This window comes from Oncorhynchus kisutch, linkage group LG6, assembly GCF_002021735.2.
Source record: "Oncorhynchus kisutch isolate 150728-3 linkage group LG6, Okis_V2, whole genome shotgun sequence".
Lineage (NCBI taxonomy): Eukaryota > Metazoa > Chordata > Actinopteri > Salmoniformes > Salmonidae > Oncorhynchus > Oncorhynchus kisutch.
In genome coordinates this window covers 38,307,993-38,329,373 of record NC_034179.2, presented here as the reverse complement: position 1 = coordinate 38,329,373, position 21,381 = coordinate 38,307,993, and the positions used below count along the sequence as shown (strand labels likewise).

The 21,381-nt window shown below is 43.3% G+C and overlaps 1 protein-coding gene across 2 annotated transcripts in view; it reads left to right on the top strand.

Annotated features, from left to right (window-relative positions):
• Positions 1–362: 362 nt before the first annotated feature.
• Positions 363–21,381, top strand: part of LOC109892801 (AP-2 complex subunit beta) — a 59,144-nt gene continuing 38,125 nt past the window's right edge. Inside the window, exons 1-14 of one of the 2 annotated variants that reach the window (XM_020485585.2) lie at positions 363–510; positions 1,073–1,124; positions 1,411–1,516; positions 2,008–2,143; positions 2,427–2,672; positions 4,425–4,615; positions 13,279–13,500; positions 16,698–16,818; positions 17,961–18,056; positions 18,263–18,378; positions 18,557–18,722; positions 19,268–19,366; positions 19,514–19,773; positions 20,448–20,643. In XM_020485585.2, the coding sequence (XP_020341174.1) occupies positions 1,088–1,124; positions 1,411–1,516; positions 2,008–2,143; positions 2,427–2,672; positions 4,425–4,615; positions 13,279–13,500; positions 16,698–16,818; positions 17,961–18,056; positions 18,263–18,378; positions 18,557–18,722; positions 19,268–19,366; positions 19,514–19,773; positions 20,448–20,643 (1,992 nt within the window). In that variant the 5' untranslated portion in view covers positions 363–510; positions 1,073–1,087. The remainder of the gene's footprint in view (positions 511–1,072; positions 1,125–1,410; positions 1,517–2,007; positions 2,144–2,426; positions 2,673–4,424; positions 4,616–13,278; positions 13,501–16,697; positions 16,819–17,960; positions 18,057–18,262; positions 18,379–18,556; positions 18,723–19,267; positions 19,367–19,513; positions 19,774–20,447; positions 20,644–21,381) is intronic. The other variant, XM_020485584.2, reaches the window with a different exon arrangement.

Sequence of the window (21,381 nt, the reverse complement as noted above, 5' to 3'; positions counted from 1 at the left end):
TGTACCCCGTAGCTCGATTGTCCATTGTATATAATATATATATACTTGTGTTCCCTCATGTACTTTCTGTATTGATTTGTTGTTAATAAAATTAAAATAAAAAAAATATTTAAACATATATATTTTTTTAAAACCTGCCTCTTTCGCACTGGACAGTTCCGGTCCCCAGCAACGTGGGCATCCCTACAGTTGACACACAACTTTATCCACCGAAACTACACAGGCATAGCTAGCTATCGCCAACTATTTAATTAAAACGTCTTTGTGAACTACTCCGTGTCCCTCTGTAAACATAGTCCGGCTATTTCCGGTCGAAATGAACTGTTTTCCGGTGTTACGCCTTTCTGGCTCCGATACCCTTCACTCATTTTGTTTTTCCGGGAGTGCTCCATCTTTCAACGCTAGCTATCTCTCTGCGGCAATCACGGAGCAAAAACATCTTTCCATATCTGGAATAGCTTCACTCACCCTAGCGACGCAGTTTCTTATTGAAATTACCTCTCAAAACAAGTTTGTACCTTTCAATTTGTAATGATGATTTGTTGTGGTTTTAACGTTAATGTTATCTAGCTAGCGCTAGTTTGCTGGAAGTACAGAGGCCTTACAATCATCCCTAGCCAGCTAACGTTAGCTAGCTTAGTAGGACAGATATTTTCCACTACTCCACGGGCCTGGGGTCACACCCAAGACAATAATTGCCCTGTAATTGGAAACACTTGACTCTGTTGTGAGCTTTTAGCTAACTACATATATAATAATAACTAGTCTGTTTAAAAACATGTTTTCCATATGTAATGTTTTTATAAAGGGAAGTAAACTGCCTTACAGACTAGCAAACTAGCTAACGTTAACTACCGACATTAGCCAGTGAAAGTGCTGCTGTTGTGACGTACAACTGATGTCTCGTAGTGGCATGGGATGCTGTTATAGTTCTGCTTTGCTTGTTCCCTTGCATTCAACTATATAAAACATATTTAGAAGCCAAGAGTATAGATACAGCTATACTTTTTTGTATCATAGGCCAATGATGTGTCCTTTCTATCCTCTAATGCTGGATGTTTCCCTGTAACAGATTTGAAGACCAACAATGACTGACTCAAAATATTTTACAACAAATAAAAAAGGTGAGTCTTAAAACGATTATTGGTATTGTCTTCTTCAATTACACATTGTCCCCTTGATCATGAGTGCATGCCTACCATTAGGAAAGTGCAACATAACTCTTAATGGAAATAGATTGGCTCGTACTCTCCTCACAGAAACAGGATGCATGAAATTACCACTAAAGGCTGAACTGTTCATGCCAAAGCTAACAACTGAGCTGACTGTTCAACCACTGTTGCTGAATGAGAGGATCATTCTGTTGTCACACTGGACTCTTGCTAATGCTGCATCTGTATCCTGTTACAGGGGAGATATTTGAGCTGAAGGCAGAGCTTAACAATGAGAAGAAAGAGAAGAGGAAGGAGGCGGTGAAGAAGGTCATTGCGGCTATGACTGTGGGCAAGGATGTCAGGTACAGTACAGCTGATTGCTTCCTGTGACACTTCTGTGTGTTGACCATTCATCCCTCTGACATTTTCTAATGACCTTGGAATTGTTAGATTACTTGTTAGATATTGCTGCACTGTTGGAACTAGAAGCACCAACATTCCGCTTCACTTGCAATAACATCTGCTAACCATCTGTATGTGACCAATACGATTTGATTTGACCTGCATGCAGCTTCTGCTCTCAACACTTCTCAGCAATAATTTTTACTTTAATGTAAAAGGGATTGCTTACTTAAGTTATGTATTATATTCTCTATTATTAACACTATACTCCCTGATATGGCCTTAATGCACAACGTAAACAGCATTGTGGGTCAATTTCTGCAATAATTGAAGCGTTGAAGCACGAAGCTAAACTTCTCCTCTGTTTTGGTCCCGTTGCTACCACATTGTAACAGCGTGAAGTGAACCCGTGCACATGCGCAGGTATGACCTAAAATTGTCTGTCCTTTAGCTCCCTCTTCCCAGATGTGGTGAACTGCATGCAGACAGACAACCTGGAGCTGAAAAAGCTGGTCTACCTGTACCTGATGAACTATGCTAAGAGCCAGCCTGACATGGCCATCATGGCTGTCAACAGCTTTGTCAAGGCAAGGCCTTTTCTTTTTTATATATGTTTTTAAAGGTATTTTATGAGAGAGAGAGATATCAAAGGGCAGTAGGTTGGACTCAAACCTACGCCGGCACTAGACATGTGTGCCAGAGGCTGCAGCATTACCTACATACCAGTCGGGAGGCATGGCCTTTTATTTGACATAAAAGTACACATTTACATGGTTTTCCACTTACTTTGGCTGTTAACATATTACACAGCCTAGCCATTGCAATACTGCACTTCCCCATTCATAGATATCTCACCTCTCTCTCCCTCAGGACTGTGAGGACCCTAACCCCCTGATCCGGGCCCTGGCCGTGCGCACCATGGGCTGCATCCGCGTGGACAAGATCACAGAGTACCTGTGTGAGCCGCTGAGGAAGTGTCTAAAGGACGAGGACCCATACGTGAGGAAGACGGCAGCGGTGTGTGTGGCAAAGCTCCATGACATCAATGCCCAGATGGTGGAGGACCAGGGTTTCCTGGATTCCCTCAGGGACCTTATCGCCGACTCCAACCCCATGGTAGGATAGGCTGGCAGTAGGCCCCTAGGCACGGCCCAGACTATGTACACTACTGGTCAAAAGTTGGAGAACACCTACTCATTCAAGGGTTTTTCTTTATTTTTACTATTTTCTTCGTTGTAGAATAATAGTGAAGATGTCAAAACTATGAAATCACACATGGAATCATGTAGTAACCAAAAAAGTGTTAAACAAATCAAAATATATTTTATATTTGAGATTCTTCAAATAGTCACCCTTTGCCTTGATGACAGCTTTGCACACTCTTGGCATTCTCTCAACCAGCTTCACCTGGAATGCTTTTCCAACAGTCTTGAAGTAGTTCCAACATATGCTGAGCACTTAGCTGCTTTTCCTTCACTCTGCGTTCCGACTCATCCCAAACCATCTCAATTTGGTTGAGGTCGGGGGATTGTGGAGGCCAGGTCATCTAATGCAGAACTCCATCACTCTCATTCTTGGCAAAATAGCCCTTACACAGCCTGGCGGTGTGTTTGGTCATTGTCCTGTTGAAAAACAAATTATAGTCCCACTAAGCCCAAACCAGATGGGATTGCGTATCGCTGTGGATGCTCTAAGTTTGCCTTGAATTCTAAATATCACACACAGTGTCACCAGCAAAGCACCCCCACACCATAACACCACCACCTCCATGCTTTACGGTGGGAAATACAATTGCGGAGATCATCCGTTCACCCACACCGCATCTCACAAAGGGACGGCGGTTGGAACCAAACATCTCCGATTTGGATATCAGACCAAAGGACAAATTTCCTCCGACCGGTCGGATGTCCATTGCTTGTGTTTCTTGGCCCAAGCAAGTCTTTTCTTATTGGTTTCTTTGCCGCAACTTGACCATGAAGGCCTGATTCATACAGTCTCTTCTCAACATCAACTGTTCAGCGGTGTCTGTTTACTTGAACTCTGTGAAGCATTTATTTGGGCTGCTATTTCTGAGGCTGGTAACTCCAATGAACTTAACTCTCTGCAGCAGAGGTAACTCTGGGTCTTCCATTCCTCTGGTGGTCCTCATGAGAGCCAGTTTCATGATAGCGCTTGATGGTTTTTGTGACTGCACTTGAAGAAACGTTCAAAGTTCTTGAAATGTTCCATATTGACCGACCTTCATGTCTTAAAGTAATGACAGACTGTCGGTTCTCTTTGCTTATTTGAGCTGTTCTTGTCATAATATGGACTTGTCATAACTGGTCTTTTACCAAATAGGGCTATCATCTGTATACCCCCCCCCCCCCCCCCCCCCCCCCTACCATGTCACAGCACAACTGATTGGCTGAAACACATTAAGGAAAAAAAACATTTCCACAAATTAACTTTTATGAAGGCACACCTGTTAATTAAAATGCATTCCAGGTGACTACCTCACAAAGCTGGCTGAGAGAATACCAAGTGTGCAAAGCTGTTTTCAAGGCAAATGGTGGCTATTTGAAGGATCTCAAATATAAAATATATATTGATTTGTTTAACACTTTGGAAAATAGTCAAACATAAAGAAAAACCCTTGAATGCGTAGGTGTTCTATAACTTTTTACCGGTAGTGTAGATGTCAGGTGACATTCTCAGACTTTGTTTACTTTTCTTGTCTACTTCGGGAGCCTGGGGTAATTTAAAAACAGCCTGTAAGGGTGTTGGTCCAGGACCTGTTTTAACAGTTTCTCTTGATTGACCCTATTTCACTGATGAAGTACATTGGCATACAAGACAGAACACTGATCACTGTATCTGAACCTCCAGGTGGTGGCCAACGCAGTGGCAGCTCTGTCTGAGATCAGTGAGTCCCACCCCAACAGCAACCTGCTGGACCTCAACCCCCAGAACATCAACAAGCTTCTGACGGCCCTCAATGAGTGCACTGAGTGGGGCCAGATCTTCATCTTGGACTGCCTGTCCAACTACAACCCCAAAGACGAGCGCGAGGCCCAGAGGTACGCACACATCTTTAGTTGTCACCTCAAACAAAGTAGATTAATTGAGTTCTGTTATCATTCTGAACTTTTTTCCCCAGGTTTCTATAAAAACTGAACTAAAACCTGATTTAGTTGTCAGAGTAACATATAATACTCATCCAAGTTTTTTCTTGTGGGCCAGCTTTTGTATGTTAGTTTGCAAACTTCTAAATCCCGCTGCATGGTACTATGCTGCCCAAAAAGCTGTCTTGTGAAATTTATATTTTCTTCTACTTTATGCTTGCCAGCCAAGAAATGTCCCGTCTTGGACACACGAGTGACACCTACATACAAGGGAAACCAACAGACATTGCTCCACTGTTTATTTACCCTCACAGTGTATTTACATGTGGTTACAGCGTATCACATCAATCATTCCAAATAGGTTATAGAAATGCACCAAATTTCATATATTCTTCCCGATATGTTTATATGCATACATGCACAGTATGACCAAATGTACAGTGGATTGCGAAAGTATTCACCCCCTTGGCATTTTTCCTATTTTGTTGCCTTACAACCTGGGATTAAAATACATTTTTGGGGGGTTTGTATCGTTTGATTTGCACAACACGCCTACCATTTTGAAGATGCTAAATATTTTTTGGGGTAAAAAAACAAACAAGAAATGAGACAAAAAAAAACAGAACTTGAGCGTGCATAACTATTCACCCCAACAATGTCAATGTGTTGTAGAGACACTTTTTGCAGCAATTACAGCTGCAAGTCTCTTGGGGTATGTCTCTATAAGCTTAGCACTTCTGGACATTTTTGCCCATTCTTCAAGGCAAAACTGCTCCAGCGCCTTCAAGTTGGATGGGTTCTGCTGGTGTACAGCAATCTTCAAGTCATACCACAGATTCATAATTGGATTGAGGTCTGGGCATTGACAAGGCCATTCAAAGACATTTAAATGTTTCACCTTAAACCACTCAAGTGTTGCTTTAGCAGTATGCTTAGGGTCATTGTCCTGCTGGAAGGTGAACCTCCTTCCCAGTCTCAAATCTCTGGAAGACAAACAGGTTTCCCTCAAGAATGTCCCTGTATTTAGCGCCATCCATCATTCCTTATGTTCTGACCAGTTTGAAAGTCCCTGCCGATGGAGACAATATCCCCACAGCATGATGGGGATGATATTCTCGGGGTGATGAGAGGTGTTGGGTTTGCGCCAGACATAGCGTTTTCCTTGATGGCTTATTTTTTTCTTTAAGCAATGGATTTTTTCTGGCCACTCTTCCGTTATGCCCAGCTCTGTGGAGTGAACGGCTTAAAGTGGTCCTATAGACAAATGCACCAATCTCCGCTGTCGAGCTCTGCAGCTCCTTCAGGGTTATGTTTGGTCTCTTTGTTGCCTCTCTGAATAATGCCCTCCTTGCCTGGTCCTTGAGTTTTGGTGGGTGGCCCTCTTTTGGCAGGTTTATTTTATGGCCCTCTTTTGGCAGGTTTATTTGACTTCTGAAGGTAATTGGTTGCACCAGATCTTATTTGGGGGCTTCATAGCAAAGGGGGTGAATACATGTACCACTTTTAATATATATTTTTTTGGTTGTTTAGAAAAAAGACTTTATTTCGCGTCACCAATTTGGACTATTTTGTGTATGTCCATTACATGAAATCCAAATAAAAATCAATTTTAAATTACAGGTTGTAATGCAACAAAAAAGGGAAAACGCCAAGGGTGGTGAATACTTTTGCAAGGCACTGTATGTGGACACCTGCTTGTCGAACATCTCATTCCAAAATCATGGGCATTAATTTGGAGTTGGTCCTGCCTTTGCTGTAATAACAGCCTCCACTCTTCTGGGAAGGCTTTCCACTAAATGTTGGAACATTGCTGCGGGGACTTGCTTCCATTCAGCAACGAGCATTAGTGATGTTGGGCTATTAGGCCAGGCTCGCAGTTGGCGTTCAATTCATCCCAAAGGTGTTCGATGGGTCAATGCTCTGTGCAGGCCAGTCAAGTTCTTCCATACCGATCTCGACAAACCATGTCTGTATGGACCTCACTTTGCGCACAGGTGTATTGTCATGCTGAAACAGGAAAAGGCCTTCCCCAAACTGTTGCCACAAATTTGGAAGCACAGAATCTTCTAGAATGTCACTGTATGCTGTAGCATTAAGGTTTCCCTTCATTGGAACTAAGGGTCCTAACCTGAACCATGAAAAACAGACCCAGACCATTATTCCTCCTCCACCAAACTTTACAGTTGGCACTATGCGTTCGGGCAGTTAGCGTTTTCTTGGCATCCGCCAAACCCAGATTCGTCCGTCGGACTGCCAGATGGTGAAGAGTGATTCATCACTCCAGAGAACGCATTTCCACTGCTCTAGAGTCCAATGGCATCGAGCTTGACACCACTCCAGCCGACACTTGGCATTGCGCACAGTGATCTTAGGCTTGTGTGGGGCTGCTCGGCAATGGAAATCCATTTCATGAACCTCCCGACAAACAGTTATTGTGCTGACGTTGCTTCCAGAGGCAGTTTGGAACTCGGTAGTAAGTGTTGCAACCACGGACAGATTTTTTTTTTACACGCTTCAGCACTTGACTGTCCCGTTCTGTGAGTTTATCAAATCAAATTTTATTGGTCACATACACATGGTTAGCAGATGTTAATGCGAGTGTAGCGAAATTCTTGTGCTATGCTTGCGCTTCTAGTTCCGATCATGCAGTAATATCTAACAAATCATCTCACAACAACTACCTTATACACACAAGTGTGAAGGAATGAATATGTACATATAAATATATGGATGAGCGATGGCCGAACGGCATAGGCAAGATGCAGTAGATGGTATAGAGTACAGTATATACATATTAGATGAGTAATGTAGGGTATGGAAACATTATTTAAAGTGACATTGTTTAAAGTGACTAGTGTTACATTTATTACATCCAATTTTTTATTATTAATGTGGCTAGAGATTTGAGTCAGTATGTTGGCAGCAGCCACTCAATGTTAGTGATGGCTGGGTCGCAATTGTAAATGAGAACTTGTTCTCAACTTGCCTACCTGGTTAAATAAAGGTAAATAAATAAATAAATAAACAGTCTGATGTCCTTGAGATAGAAGCTGTTTTTCAGTCTCTCGGTCCCAGCTTTGATGCACCTGTACTGACCTCGCCTTCTGTGTGATAGCGGGGTGAACAGGCAGTGGCTCGGGTGGTTGTTGTCCATGATGATCTTTTTGGCCCTCCTGTGACATTGGGTGCTGTAGTTGTCCTGGAGGGAAGGTAGTTTGCCTCTCTGGAGAGCCTTACGGTTGTGGGCGGAGCATTTGCCGTACCAGGTGGTGATATAGCCCGACAGGATGCTCTTGATTGTGCATCTGTAAAAGTTTTAGTGTTTTTGGTGACAAGCCAACTTTCTTCAGCCTCCTGAGGTTGAAGAGGCGCTGTTGCGCCTTCTTCACCACGTTGTCTGTGTGGGTGGACCATTTCAGTTTGTCCGTGATGTGTACGCCGAGGAACTTAACTTTCCACCTTCTCCACTACTGTCCCGTCGATGTGGTTCGGGGGGTGCTCCCTCTGCTGTTTCCTGAAGTCCACTATCATCTCCTTTGTTTTGTTGACGTTGAGTGTGAGGTTATTTTCTGACACCACACTCCGTGGGCCCTCACCTCCTCCCTGTAGGCCGTCTCACCGTTGTTGGTAATCAAGCCTACCACTGTAGTGTCGTCTGCAAACTTGATGATTGAGTTGGAGGCGTGCATGGTCACACAGTCATGGGTGAACAGGGAGTACAGGAGAGGGCTGAGAACACACCCTTGAGGATCAGCAGGTGGAGATGTTGTTTCCTACCCTCACCACCTGGGGTCATCCCATCAGAAAGTCCAGGACCCAGTTGCACAGGGCGGGGTCGAGACCCAGGGTCTCAAGCTTAATGATGAGTTTGGAGGGTACTATGGTGTTAAATGCTGAGCTGTAGTTGATGAACAGCATTATTTTGTGGCCTACCACTTCGCAGCTGAGCTGTTGTTGCTACTAGACATTTCCACTTCATAATAACAGCACTTACAGTTGACCGTGGTAGCTTTAACAGGGCAGAAATTTGATGAACTGACTTGTTGGAAAGGTAATATCCTATGATGGGGCCGCATTAAAAGTCATTGAGCTGTTCAGTAAGGCCATTCTACTGCTAATGTTTGTCCATGGAGATTGCATGGCTGTGTGCTCGATTTTAATACACCTGTCAGCAACGGATGTGGCTGAAATAGACAAATCCACTAATTTGAATGGGTGTCCACATACTTTTGTGTATATAGTATACTACTACTGCAACAACACAATCCAAAACATAGAACACAAACAAAAATCAAAGCTATGGTGTCGCAGATCCGGAGGACATGAGAACAGAATTAGCAGAGGTCCTGCTTTTCTGAACAGTGTTGTCTTGAGTTGTGCCTTAAAGGAGGACAGAGACTTTGCAGCCCTAATAGTGTCTGGAAATGCGTTCCAGAGCCGCGCAACTGAAAGCCCTGTCACGATAGATTTTAGTCTGAACCTGGAGGAGCGAAGGGTGCATGTGGGGCAGGAGAGTAAAATTAGGTCAGACAGGTACTTGGGTCCAGAGTTGTGGATAGCTTGGTAGGATTGAACCATGATTTTGTAGTCGATATGTGGGCATATTCGGAGCCAGTGGAGGTTGAACAGCACTGGAGTGAGGTGCTTGTCGGAGGTGGTGTGGGTGAGGACACGTGCATCACAGTTCTGGAAATATTTTCGCCTGATTAGGCACTTGGCATTGCACCAACAAAAAGGGCATTACAATAGTCCAGACGGGATGAAATAAAAGTGCCCCAGTTTGTGATGGCATAGGTCATAACCTGCCAATGTTCTGTTGAGGGAAAAATTTGACTTTGATCATACTGTTGATGTGGGCCTCAAACGAGAGGTGACTGTTAAATATCACACCCAGGTTGTGAACCTCACTGGATTGGGTGACCTTGACACCAACAATATTGAGGCTGTTAATGTTGTTTTTATTGTGCCAGTGCCAATCAGGACGTCCTCTGTGTTTTTGCAGTTTAACTGAGGGAAACTTCACTGCATCCACGCTTTGTTGTCCTGCAGGCATCTGACCAGGAGTGCAGTGGCATTGTTAGTGTTGAGACGTACAGCTGAGTGGCGCCAGCATAAAAGTGAAACCCCAGTCCGTGTTTCCTCAAGATGTTTCCCAGTGGCAGCATGCAGATACAAATCAGCAGTAGTCCCAGGACCGAGTCTTGAGGGGCCCCCTGTCTGACCTACTAGGATGGCAAAAAAATGTTAGTGATCAATGAGATGATTCCCGGACAGTGTCTGACAGGCCCAGGAGCTTCTCCATGCGGTCCAGTAGGATGGCATGGCTGACCGTGTAATGCTGCACAGAGGTCCAGCAGAATGAGGATGCTGGCAGCCCCAGAGTCGTTATTGGTGACTCTTATCAGGGCAGTCTTGGCACTGTGTCTAGCTCTGAAACCCGGCTCAAGTAGGTTGTGAGTGGCCGGATGGTTTTGGAGTTAGAAACAGTATGTTCGAGGAGCTTGGAAATAGGCCTGTATTTCTTGAGGTTGTCAGGGTCAGATCCAGGCTTTTTAGGTACTGGTCTGACTGTGGCCAGTTTGAGCTGAGTAGGGACACATCCAGTGATGAGGTACTTGTTGATCATTTCGGTGAAGAAAGGCTCCAGAGCAGGTAAGCATGTCATAGGGAGGTGGGGAGCAAGTGGTGGGCCTCATTGTCCTAACTAGCTTGGTTACATCAGCTGCAGTGACTGTGGTGAAGGTGGAGAACCTTGACTCAGGGAGCGTAGGACTGGGTAGCTCAACTACCGGGGCTGGAGAGGACGGGATGGTGTTATTGATGTTTTCAATTTTGCTTTGGAAGAAGCACAGGTATTGATTGCACCGTTGGGAGGCTGAGGTAGCAGAATTGATTATAGGTTGGAGGAGCTTGTCCACAGTAGAGAACAGGGAGTTACCAATGGCGTTGCTGATCAGTTAGGACCAGTAGGATGTCCGAGGTGCATTTAAGGCTTGTTTGTATTCTTGCTGATGTTGCTCATACATCTGCGCATATACAGTTAGACCAAGTTTTCTTATACTGTTGTTCTAGACGACGGCCAGTTGCTTTCAGAGAGCGTTGCTCTGCTCCTCGGTGTACCCGGGAGAAGATTTGGAGAAAGACACCATTCGGATTTCCAAAGGAGCAACTTTATCCAGTATGGAGGCAAATGCAGTGTTGTGTTGAGCCACGAGTCAGTAACTTGCAGGTAGGAGATGGATTCAGTAAGCTGGCCAGTGTTTGTTTTTAGACTCCTAAACTGAATGGAGTGTTTGTTTGGCCGAGTGGGTAGAGGAATAGCTAGGGTGAAGGTGATGAGTTTATGGTCGGACATCCCTGACACGTTTCCTTCCAATTTGGATAATTCCACGTCTGTAGTACAGACCAGGTCTAGTGTATGGCCTTTGTTGTGGCTGGCAAAGTCCACGTGCTGTTGGAGTCCAAAGATGTCCAGGACATCAGCCAGGCCGGTAGAGAGACTGCAGTCGACATGTATGTTGAAATGACCAAGCTCTAGCATAGCAGGGCACAAAGGGCTCAGGAGTGTTAGTAGCTCAGATAGTTGCGCAAGAAAGTCAGAGTTGAGCTTTCGGAGGTCGATAAATCAGCACAGCCAGTACTGATACAGAGCCAGTGCTTTTGAAAGCCATGCATTCAAAACATGAGATTGCTGGTACTGGAGTAGACTTCACAGTGCCGTCAGTCCTGCAGATTACATCCAATCCACCACCATGTCCAGATGTGCGAGAACAGTCCAGGTAGGTGTAACCAGATGGAGTGCATTGTTTGAGGGATATGTACTCATTGGGCTGATGCCAAGTCTTACTGAGGCAGAGAAAGTCTAGACCTCTATCAGTGTCATTAAGTAGTAACCCTTTGTTGTTTATGGATCCTGCATTTAAAAGGCCCAGTTGAATAACTTTGGAAGTTGCCAAAGGGGCAGCCTGCAGAACAGGCCAGTGTCCTTTATTATCCACCTCCGGTGTGCGTGATGTACTGCTCGCAGTGTGACTGCACACAATAGACATGCATTTTTTCAGAATTTTTTTCCTGAGGATTGTCGTGGAATATTTCTGAGAGACTTTTAGATTTCTTCAAAACAATCAAACCTTATGATTAATTATTGCAATAACGGAGTGGTCAACGACCACCCTTAAGTGATTCCTGAGAGCCCAACGAAAAAGATTTGGGTTACAGATCTTTATAGCAAAGTACATCCTCCTGAATGTTCATGACAAACAACAGATGTGTTGAATTATACAAAGGTACATTGTGATATCAAGCAGCAGACAGCAAGATTTACATGGTGCCAAATGTCTGTCTCTAGGTCTTTTACTACTTGTTTATACAGAAATACTAACGCAACAAAGGACACTAGGTCCTTCCCTCAAATTATGAAGTCCAGTGTTCATCTGCAATGTGGGAGAAATAAACTGGAAGGAGGGTTTGCCTGGCACTGGCAGACAGGCCAGCATTTCACAGACACTAATCATGGAATGGAATGCAGTCTTTAGGTTTTATCACCAAGGCATTGTAAATCAACTGTCAGTGTTAAGCCTCAGAGGCTCCTCTCGGAAGAACAGACAAAGTGTGAAAGTACTAATACAAGAATACATTCTAATATAAAGTCGTGTGAATAACATAATGTTGTAATTTCCACCACAGGATTCTGTATTGCATAAGGCTGTTTTTCATCTCCCTGCACTTCTGAGGAATCTTTGGGTGTAGTGAGTGATAGTTGCTGCCATTTCTGTATCTTTTGGTCCAGCCTTTGATCCAATAAATGGGAGATAAGAAGAGATGTGGATCGGAGCTGGTATTTGAATCCAAACAATTAGCTATTTGGTTGGAGAAGTAGTCATATGTTAACTAATTTAATGTTGTTGGGGGGGGGAAAATACAATACTTGATTAGCTATATAAAAAATAAGTTGAGAAAAACAATGCACATAAACACCTAAAACAAATAATTAAGTATATGTTTGCAGGAGTGAACTACCAAGGCAACCATGGAATTCAGTATAGCATTGAGATCGATACAGGTAACTGCCAAAATAAAGGAAACGCCAACATAAAGTGTCTTTATAGGGCATTGGGCCACCACAGCATCAATGTGCCTTGGCATAGATTCTACAAGTGCCTGGAACTCTATTGAAGGGTTGCGACACCATTCTTCCATGTGAAATTCCATAATTTGGTGTTTTGTTAATGGTGGTAGAAAACACTTTCTCAGGCTCCGCTCCAGAATCTCCCATAAATGTTCAATTGGGTTGAGATCTGGTGACACGCACACGCTTTAAACCCCCCATTCTCCTTTGAGACCCCTCTTTCAAAGTCACTGAGATCTCTTCTAGCCATGCTAGCCAAAATAAAAAATATCTGAGCTATTTGTTACGTACCAATTAGTTATGTCCTGTCAAGGGAGTTGTGATTAATCTCCACAATAAGTCCTGTGTACTAAATCTCCACCAGACGTTTATTGCATCTAAAGTAAACTGCTGAGTTTGTGCACTAAAATCACTTATGGTGTTGTCAACTTTTAAATCCTTTGTAATATAGATTGCACTAATAAACCCTCCTGTCCTCTTTATTTTCCAGCATCTGCGAGCGTGTCACTCCCCGTCTCTCCCATGCCAACTCGGCGGTGGTGCTGTCGGCTGTTAAGGTGCTGATGAAGTTCCTGGAGCTTCTGCCCAAGGAGTCAGACTACTACAACACCCTGCTGAAGAAGCTGTCCCCACCGCTGGTCACCCTGCTCTCTGGGGAGCCAGAGGTCCAGTATGTGGCCCTCAGGAACATCAACCTCATCGTCCAGAAAAGGTCAGTGGGTAATGCTAAGTTATTGCTAGCCTCCAAGGGATCAGGGCTGGAACAGAGCAATCCATCAAAATGTGTTTAGTTTATCACTTTCTAAATTAATCCTCAGTGATGTGGAATGTTTGATGTTGGATAAGGCCCAGTGATGTAAAAAATATGATTTTTCTGTGTTTTATATATACAGTGCAAGTATTCAGACCCCATGGACTTTATCCACATTTTGTTAGGTTGCAGCCTTATTGTAAAATGAATTTACATTTTTTTTCTTCTCAATCTAATTTTTATTCCAACCTCATAGTGTGGAAATATTTGTAATTATGTGAAAATGAAAAGACTGCCTGAAAGGTCATCCTGTTTTGTTTGCATGGCGTTTTGGCCTACCTGGTGACATCAGTTAATCAAATCAAGCTTTATTTATACAGGCCATTTCAGACATTGAATGCAATGCAATGTGCTTCACAGGAAAAAATGAAAATAAAAAAACAGTGAATTTATATTTCTGTTTTTATTTTCACTGTTTTTTATATGTATGTGTATATATATATATATATATATATATATATATATATATATATATATATATATATATATATATATATATATATATATATATATATATATATATATATATATATATATATATATATATATATATATATATATATATATATATATATATATATATATATATATATATATATATATATATATACACACTACACAACAAACATGAGGGGGAAAAAAATAAGAATAATACAAATTGAAAGATTAAAAAGCACCCTAAAGAAAAGCAAAGCTTAAAAGTTGTGTTTAGCATCTCTTTTAAATACAGTACCAGTCAAATGTTTGTTTTGGTTACTACATGATTCCATGTGTGTTATTTCATAGTTTTCATGTGTTCACTATTATTCTACAATGTAGATAATAGTCAAAATGAAAGAGAACCCCAGGAATGAGTAGAGGAAAAAAAGTCTAAACTTTTGACTGGTACTGTTTGTCCACAGTTTCTGGCCCCCCTCCGGTTCTCTGGTAGGCTGTTCCAGAGGCTGGGGGCATAATAATGAAATGCTGCCTCCATGCTTCTTGGTCCTAGACTTTGGGAAAGTTAAAAGGCCAGTGCCAGAGGACCGGAGAGACCTACTGGGTGCATAACTTAAAAGCACGTCTGACATGTATCGGGGTGCACAATCGTAGATTGATTTAAAAACCAATAAAATACTTTTTAAAATTAATTATAAAAGTCACAGGCAGCCAGTGCAGAGACCTTTAAAAACCGGTGTAAATGTGTGCTTTCCATCTGGTCTTGGACAGTACCCGGGCTGCAGCATTTTGTATGTTTTGCAGTTGACCAATGGCTTTTTTGGGTAGACCAGTCAGGAGAGTATTACAGTATCAGCCTGTGATCAGAAATTGCTTTGGCAATGTTCCTCAGCTGGTAAAAAACTATTTTGGTCACATTCCTAATGTATGATCCGAAGTTGAATTCCGATTCTAAAATGACACCCAGGTTTTTTACCTGGTGTTTTATCTTTATTGCCAGTGAATTAAAATGTGCGACCAGATCCTCTCTGTGCTTTGGCTCCAACAGTAAGTACCTTGGTCTTGTATTGATTAATCTGGAGAAAGTTATGAGCCATCCAAGTATTTAAGTTAGGAATACAGTCTAATAATTTATCAGTGGAGCTAAAATCCTCTGGTGACACAGAAATGTAAAGTTGTGTATCGTCTGCCTAGCAGTGAAAATCAATACTGTGCTTTCTGAAAAATGCTGCTAAGGGGTAACATGCTGTATATAAACTGAACAGTTCCGGACCTAAAATCTAACCTTGTGGAACGCCACGTGATATGTATTTTCTCTTGAGTTAATTTTACCAAGGGTGACAAACTCTCCACCAGTTAAATAGGTGTTAAACCAATTTTCAACTGGACCGGAGAGGCTAACCCACCTCTCCAGTCTGTCCAGAAGGACATCAAGGTCACCAGTGTCAAATGCTGCACTTAAATCCAAGAGTACAAGGACAGAGAGTTGTTTGGCATCTGTGTTGGCACAAAGATAATTTACCACTTTAACTGAAGCGGTCTCTGTGCTGTGGTGGGCACGAAAACCAGATTGGAATTTTTCCAAAATACAGTTTGCACTTAAAGAATCATTTAGCTGTTTGAAAACATATTTCTACAGAATTTTGCTTAAGAATGGAAGGTTGGAGATTGGTTGAACATTTCTAAGAGCTGAAGAAACTAGATTTATTTTCAGAGCAATCCATCAAAATGTGTTTAGTTTATCACTTTCTAAATTAATCCTCAGTGATGTGGAATTGTTAACCACTCCCTGTGAACAGGGAGTGGTTAACAATAGCTTGCCCTTCTTCAGATATGCAATTAAAAACCGTTTTAAAGAAGGTGGTGGAGATGGGATCTACAAGGCTTGTGTTATCACTTTCCTGAGGATGTCGGTGTTAACCATGGAAAATAAATCCATAGTGCCTTTGCGTGGTATGCTAAGGCACATATCATCAAACTTCTCATCAGGTCTTGCTTGACTGATACCCAGCCTAGTGTTTGTTATCTTGTCTCTGAAATATGCCGCAAACTCATCACGTTTGGAAAGTTCACATAGGTTTGCGGGGGTAAGATTTATCAGGCCATCAATGGTCGAGAAGAGCACTTTTGAATTAATCTGATTATTAGTGATCAATTTAGAAAAATTAGCCCGTCTGGCATTTCTAATTAACTTGTTATATATGCTAAGTTGCTCTCTCAGAACATCATAATGGACCTGCAACTTTGACTCAATAGACCAATAACCAAGTTAGTTCCAAACTTCTCTGCCAATAACAGCTAGTTTTTGGTTTTCCCCTCCCACTCAGACCACTCCCAGACAGTTCTAGCAAAATTCTTGCTTGCTCTATGCATTTTGTATACCTTTTTTTTAAACCATTTTATTTAAGTCAGTCACAGTAAGTTCATTTTTACAGAGAAATTATTTGATGTTGAGATTAAAACGGCTGCATTGGACCATTTTATGTCTTGGCACCATGTTTTCGTTTTGTGTCCTCCTTACTTCCTAGCCACTAGATGACAGCATTTCTCTCCCTATGTACCTTTCCCATCTCTCAGCTCTGTGGGTTCAGATCAGGACCACATAGATAGACACATAGAGTTGTTCTGTTCCCATTATAAATGTAATCTCTACTATTTAGGCCAGAGATTCTGAAGCAGGAGATCAAGGTGTTCTTTGTCAAGTACAACGACCCCATCTACGTCAAATTGGAGAAGCTGGATATCATGATTCGCCTGGCCTCCCAGGCCAACATAGCCCAGGTACTGCTCATGGAACCCCATACCTCACTGAATGGAAGTCTGTATTAGGGTGTTCATTTCTCATGATTTGCTGTACATCATTTTATACTTAGTCACTCTATACAGAAAACCATCTTTGGGGATGATAGCTCCATACTATATATGTTTTGTTTGTTTTTCATACGGTATCTGTTTGACTTAGAATAATGTTATTGGCCCACAAAAATATACACTTTTGTTAACATAAGAACATGGCCCTTAAAAAACAACAGGAGCTAGCCCAGATTTGCATGAATCTGTTCAGCTGCACCAAAACACTGAGTATACCAAACATTAGGTACACCTTCCTAATATTGAGTTCCCCCCCCTGTTGGGGCATGGACTCTACAAGGTGTCGAAAGCGCTCCACAGGGATGCTGGACCATGTTGACTACAATGCTTCCCACAGTTGTGTCAAGTTGGCTGGATGTCCTTTGGGTGGTGGACAATTCTTGATACACCCAGGAAACCGTTAAGCGTGTAAAACCCAGCAGAGCTGCAGTTGTTGACACAAACTGGTGCGCCTGGAACCTGCTACCATACCCTGTTTAAAGGCACTTGTATTTTTTTGTCTTGCCCATTCACCCTCTGAATGGCACACACATACAGTCCATGTCTCACTTGTCTCAAGGCTTAAAAATCCTTCTTTAACCTGTCTCCTCCATTTACACTGAAGTGGATTTAACAAGTGACATCAATAAGGGATCATAGCTTTCACCTCGATTCACCTAGTCAGTCTATGTCATGGATAGAGCAGGTGTTCTTAATGTTTTGTATACTTAGTTTATATTGAAGACTTATTTCGATAGACATGTTCACCTCCCAATGCTTCACTCCTAATCTGTTTTAGCTGGTACTCTGACAGGCATGCTGTCAGATGATGCCTTAATGAACACACGTTTTGGACAGTGGATGTACTTGCCTCCTTTGCTGTTAAAAGACAAGCCTGTGCTTGGGTAGTTTAGCCTTGGATGCATACATAATTCACCAACCTTAACCATGTCTCCTCAAATCATTCTCTTACAATGTCAATACGCTTGCTTGTCCTCCCACTGCGACTGTGTGTGTAAATGTGTGTGTGTGTGTGTCATGTTTTTCACTCATATGCCCTGCTCTCTCCCCAGGTGTTGGCTGAGCTGAAGGAGTACGCCACCGAGGTGGATGTTGACTTTGTGCGTAAGGCAGTGAGAGCCATCGGACGCTGTGCCATCAAAGTAGAGGTAAGAATCTGAGACCCCATCATAGATGGACGCAGATAGGGTCTCTGATCAGATTTTATAGCTCTTCCATAAAAGTGCCATCAAATCCTATGAAGTTGTTTGAAGGAGTTTAAATGAGGTACTTTGGCCACTGATGACATTTTTTTAAATTTTTTTTTATCTGTGTTTGGTCAGTGTTGACTTTGTTCCTGTTGTCTCTCTGTTAGCAATCTGCTGAGCGCTGTGTGAGCACCCTGCTGGACCTCATCCAGACCAAAGTCAACTATGTGGTGCAGGAGGCCATCGTGGTCATCAGGGACATCTTCCGCAAATACCCCAACAAGTAGGTTTCCTTTTCCCTCCATCCCCGATAATTATCAATGAAGATGGATTTTTTTTTTTCTCAATAGGACCTATACCACCCCTGTTTGTGTATATATAATACCTGTGTATATTCCAAGGCCCAGACAGACACTAGTATATACCCTGACCCTTTGTGTTCTCTCTCTCTATCTCTTCAGGTATGAGAGCATCATCGCCACGCTGTGTGAGAACCTGGACTCTCTGGATGAGCCGGATGCTCGCGCCGCCATGATCTGGATCGTGGGCGAGTACGCTGAGAGGATCGACAACGCTGACGAGTTGCTGGAGAGCTTCCTGGAGGGCTTCCACGACGAGAGCACCCAGGTCAGTTGTCCCAGAGCAGAGCAGCCAGGTCAGTTGTCCCAGAGCAGAGCAGCCAGGTCAGTTGTCCCAGAGCAGAGCAGCCAGGTCAGTTGTCCCAGAGCAGAGCAGCCAGGTCAGTTGTCCCAGAGCAGAGCAGCCAGGTCAGTTGTCCCAGAGCAGAGCAGCCAGGTCAGTTGAGGTCTGCAATTTATAATATAATTCTACCCCGCAAGACCATTAATATAAATTTGAAAATATTGGATCAATGTTTCACCTTGTTGGTTTCATTTGACTATCTTAATGCCAGATAGCCTCGTTGTTGCCTTTGGGACTATTACGCCCGGCTTGGAAATTAATCTAGGGCAAAGACTGGATTGAATATGGTAAGAGCTCCACCTTGCCCTTGTCTTTAATTTCTGCTATATTGCTTTCATTAAAGCCATCCTTTCAGATCTACATGTGCCTTGTGGCTTGGAGTTGATTTGGCCCCGCCCTAACAATAATTACTTTTATTATCTGGGTTGTGGGGTCAGACCATTCAGTCTTGGGGGTGTGTTGTGTTTCAGGTCCAGCTCACTCTTCTGACGGCCATCGTCAAACTATTCCTCAAGAAACCCTCTGAGACTCAGGAGCTGGTGCAGCAGGTCCTTAGTCTGGCCACACAGGTAACATACACACACACAAACACACAGAGAGATAGACACACACAGAGACACACCAATATATCTCCCTCTTTTGCTTCAAACTGTTTCAAACTTCAACTCAACACTGTCTATTCACCACTGTGATTCCTTCCCCTTGTGTCATCCTAGGACTCTGACAACCCTGACCTACGTGACAGGGGTTACATCTACTGGCGCCTGCTGTCCACCGACCCGGTGACTGCCAAGGAGGTGGTCTTGTCCGAGAAGCCCCTGATCTCGGAGGAGACGGACCTGATTGAGCCCACCCTGCTGGATGAACTCATCTGCCACATTGGCTCCCTGGCCTCCGTCTACCACAAGCCCCCAAACGCCTTTGTGGAGGGTAGCCATGGCATCCACCGCAAGCACCTGCCCATCCAGCATGGCAGGTAAGACACAGTTATGAGAAAGTTACTCAGTTACCAAGTCCCAGGAAGACAGACACTCACCTAACCCCCCCCAAATAAAGCTTCCCTCCCCCTCTAGCACAACACAAAGGCTATCATTGCTTACACACGAATACCAACATCTGTTCTCCCATAGTGGGCGTGGCACTAGCGCTGTCTCCGACCTAAATTTAGAGGCCCTCTTCTTGGATGCAGATACAAAATGTTGCTGTTTTAAAGCCAATTTCCTACAATTCTACACATTTTGCCATGGGGCAGAGAGAAGATTAGTTGTAAAGCTAATTTCCTGCAATTCTACACATTTCGACGTAGGGCTGAGAGAATGCCGTCTTATGCTATCTGAGTGACTCAAACATTATAACAAAATCAATGGGGCCCCATGCCATGACATTTTTTACATTTTAGATTCTCCCTCAAGGTCTAGTTTTTATTTTGGTGATTGTTAGTTCTAAAAAAATCTTATTAAAGCATGTATATCTCCAGTATATTTTCTCCTATACTTTATATCTGGTTTGAGTCGTTCCCTGGGGGGGTGGGGGGGGGGTTGATCATATTTCTGGGAGTGGTGGCAACTATTTAGAAGTGTTGCTAAATGAATATAGGGGAAACACTGACATATTAGCATCACTGTGTCCTCCTCTCTTTCCACCTCTCAGCATTGACACAGGCGAGAGCCCGGTGAGCGCAGGGCCAGCGGCCCCCATTGAACAGGCCCAGTCAGTCATCCCCTCCCAGGGTGACCTGCTGGGAGACCTGCTCAACCTGGACCTGGGTCCCCCCGTCAACGTGCCCCAGCAGTCCTCCATGCAGATGGGTGCTGTTGACCTGCTGGGCGGAGGCCTCGACAGCCTGGTGAGTGACGGACACTCACACACAATTGCAAACAACTGAGTTTATTTATTTGGGTTGGAATGGTGGGAATTGTCAATGTAGTCCATGAGGGATCAGTAGGACCGCACTCTCCAGATTGGTTCATTGTGCCATGAACAATAAAACGTAGTATGATGTCGTGTGGAGATTGTGGTCTCATTGATGGTTTCCTAAGCAGGGTAGGCTTTTCTCGGGCTTTTCACCTGAGATGTTGTAGGGACGCAGAGGAATTCTAGAGGGCATTTTAATTGCATCTGCGTATTACTAGGATAACTGCAGCTTTTGGAATGCATCAGTGACAGTGGTACATGGTGTTCCTGTCAAATATTATGAAGTTGTAGGCGTAAGCTTTACTGGTGGTTTTGGAGCAGAGTCTTCTTCCTTGTTGAGCGGCCTTTCAGGTTATATCGATATAGGACTCGTATTACTGTGGATATAGATACTTTTGTACCTGTTTCCTCCAATGTCTTCACAAGGTCCTTTACTGTTGTTCTGGGATTGATTTGCACTTTTCGCGCCAAAGTATGTTCATCTCTAGGAGACAGAACGCGTCTCATTCATGAGCGGTATGACGGCTCTGTGGTCCCATGGTATTTATACTTGCGTAGTATTGTTTGTACAGATGAACGTGGTACCTTCAGGTGTTTGGAAATTGCTCCCAAGGATGAACCAGACTTGTGGAGGCCTACAAATTATTTTCTGAGGTCTTGGCTGACTTCC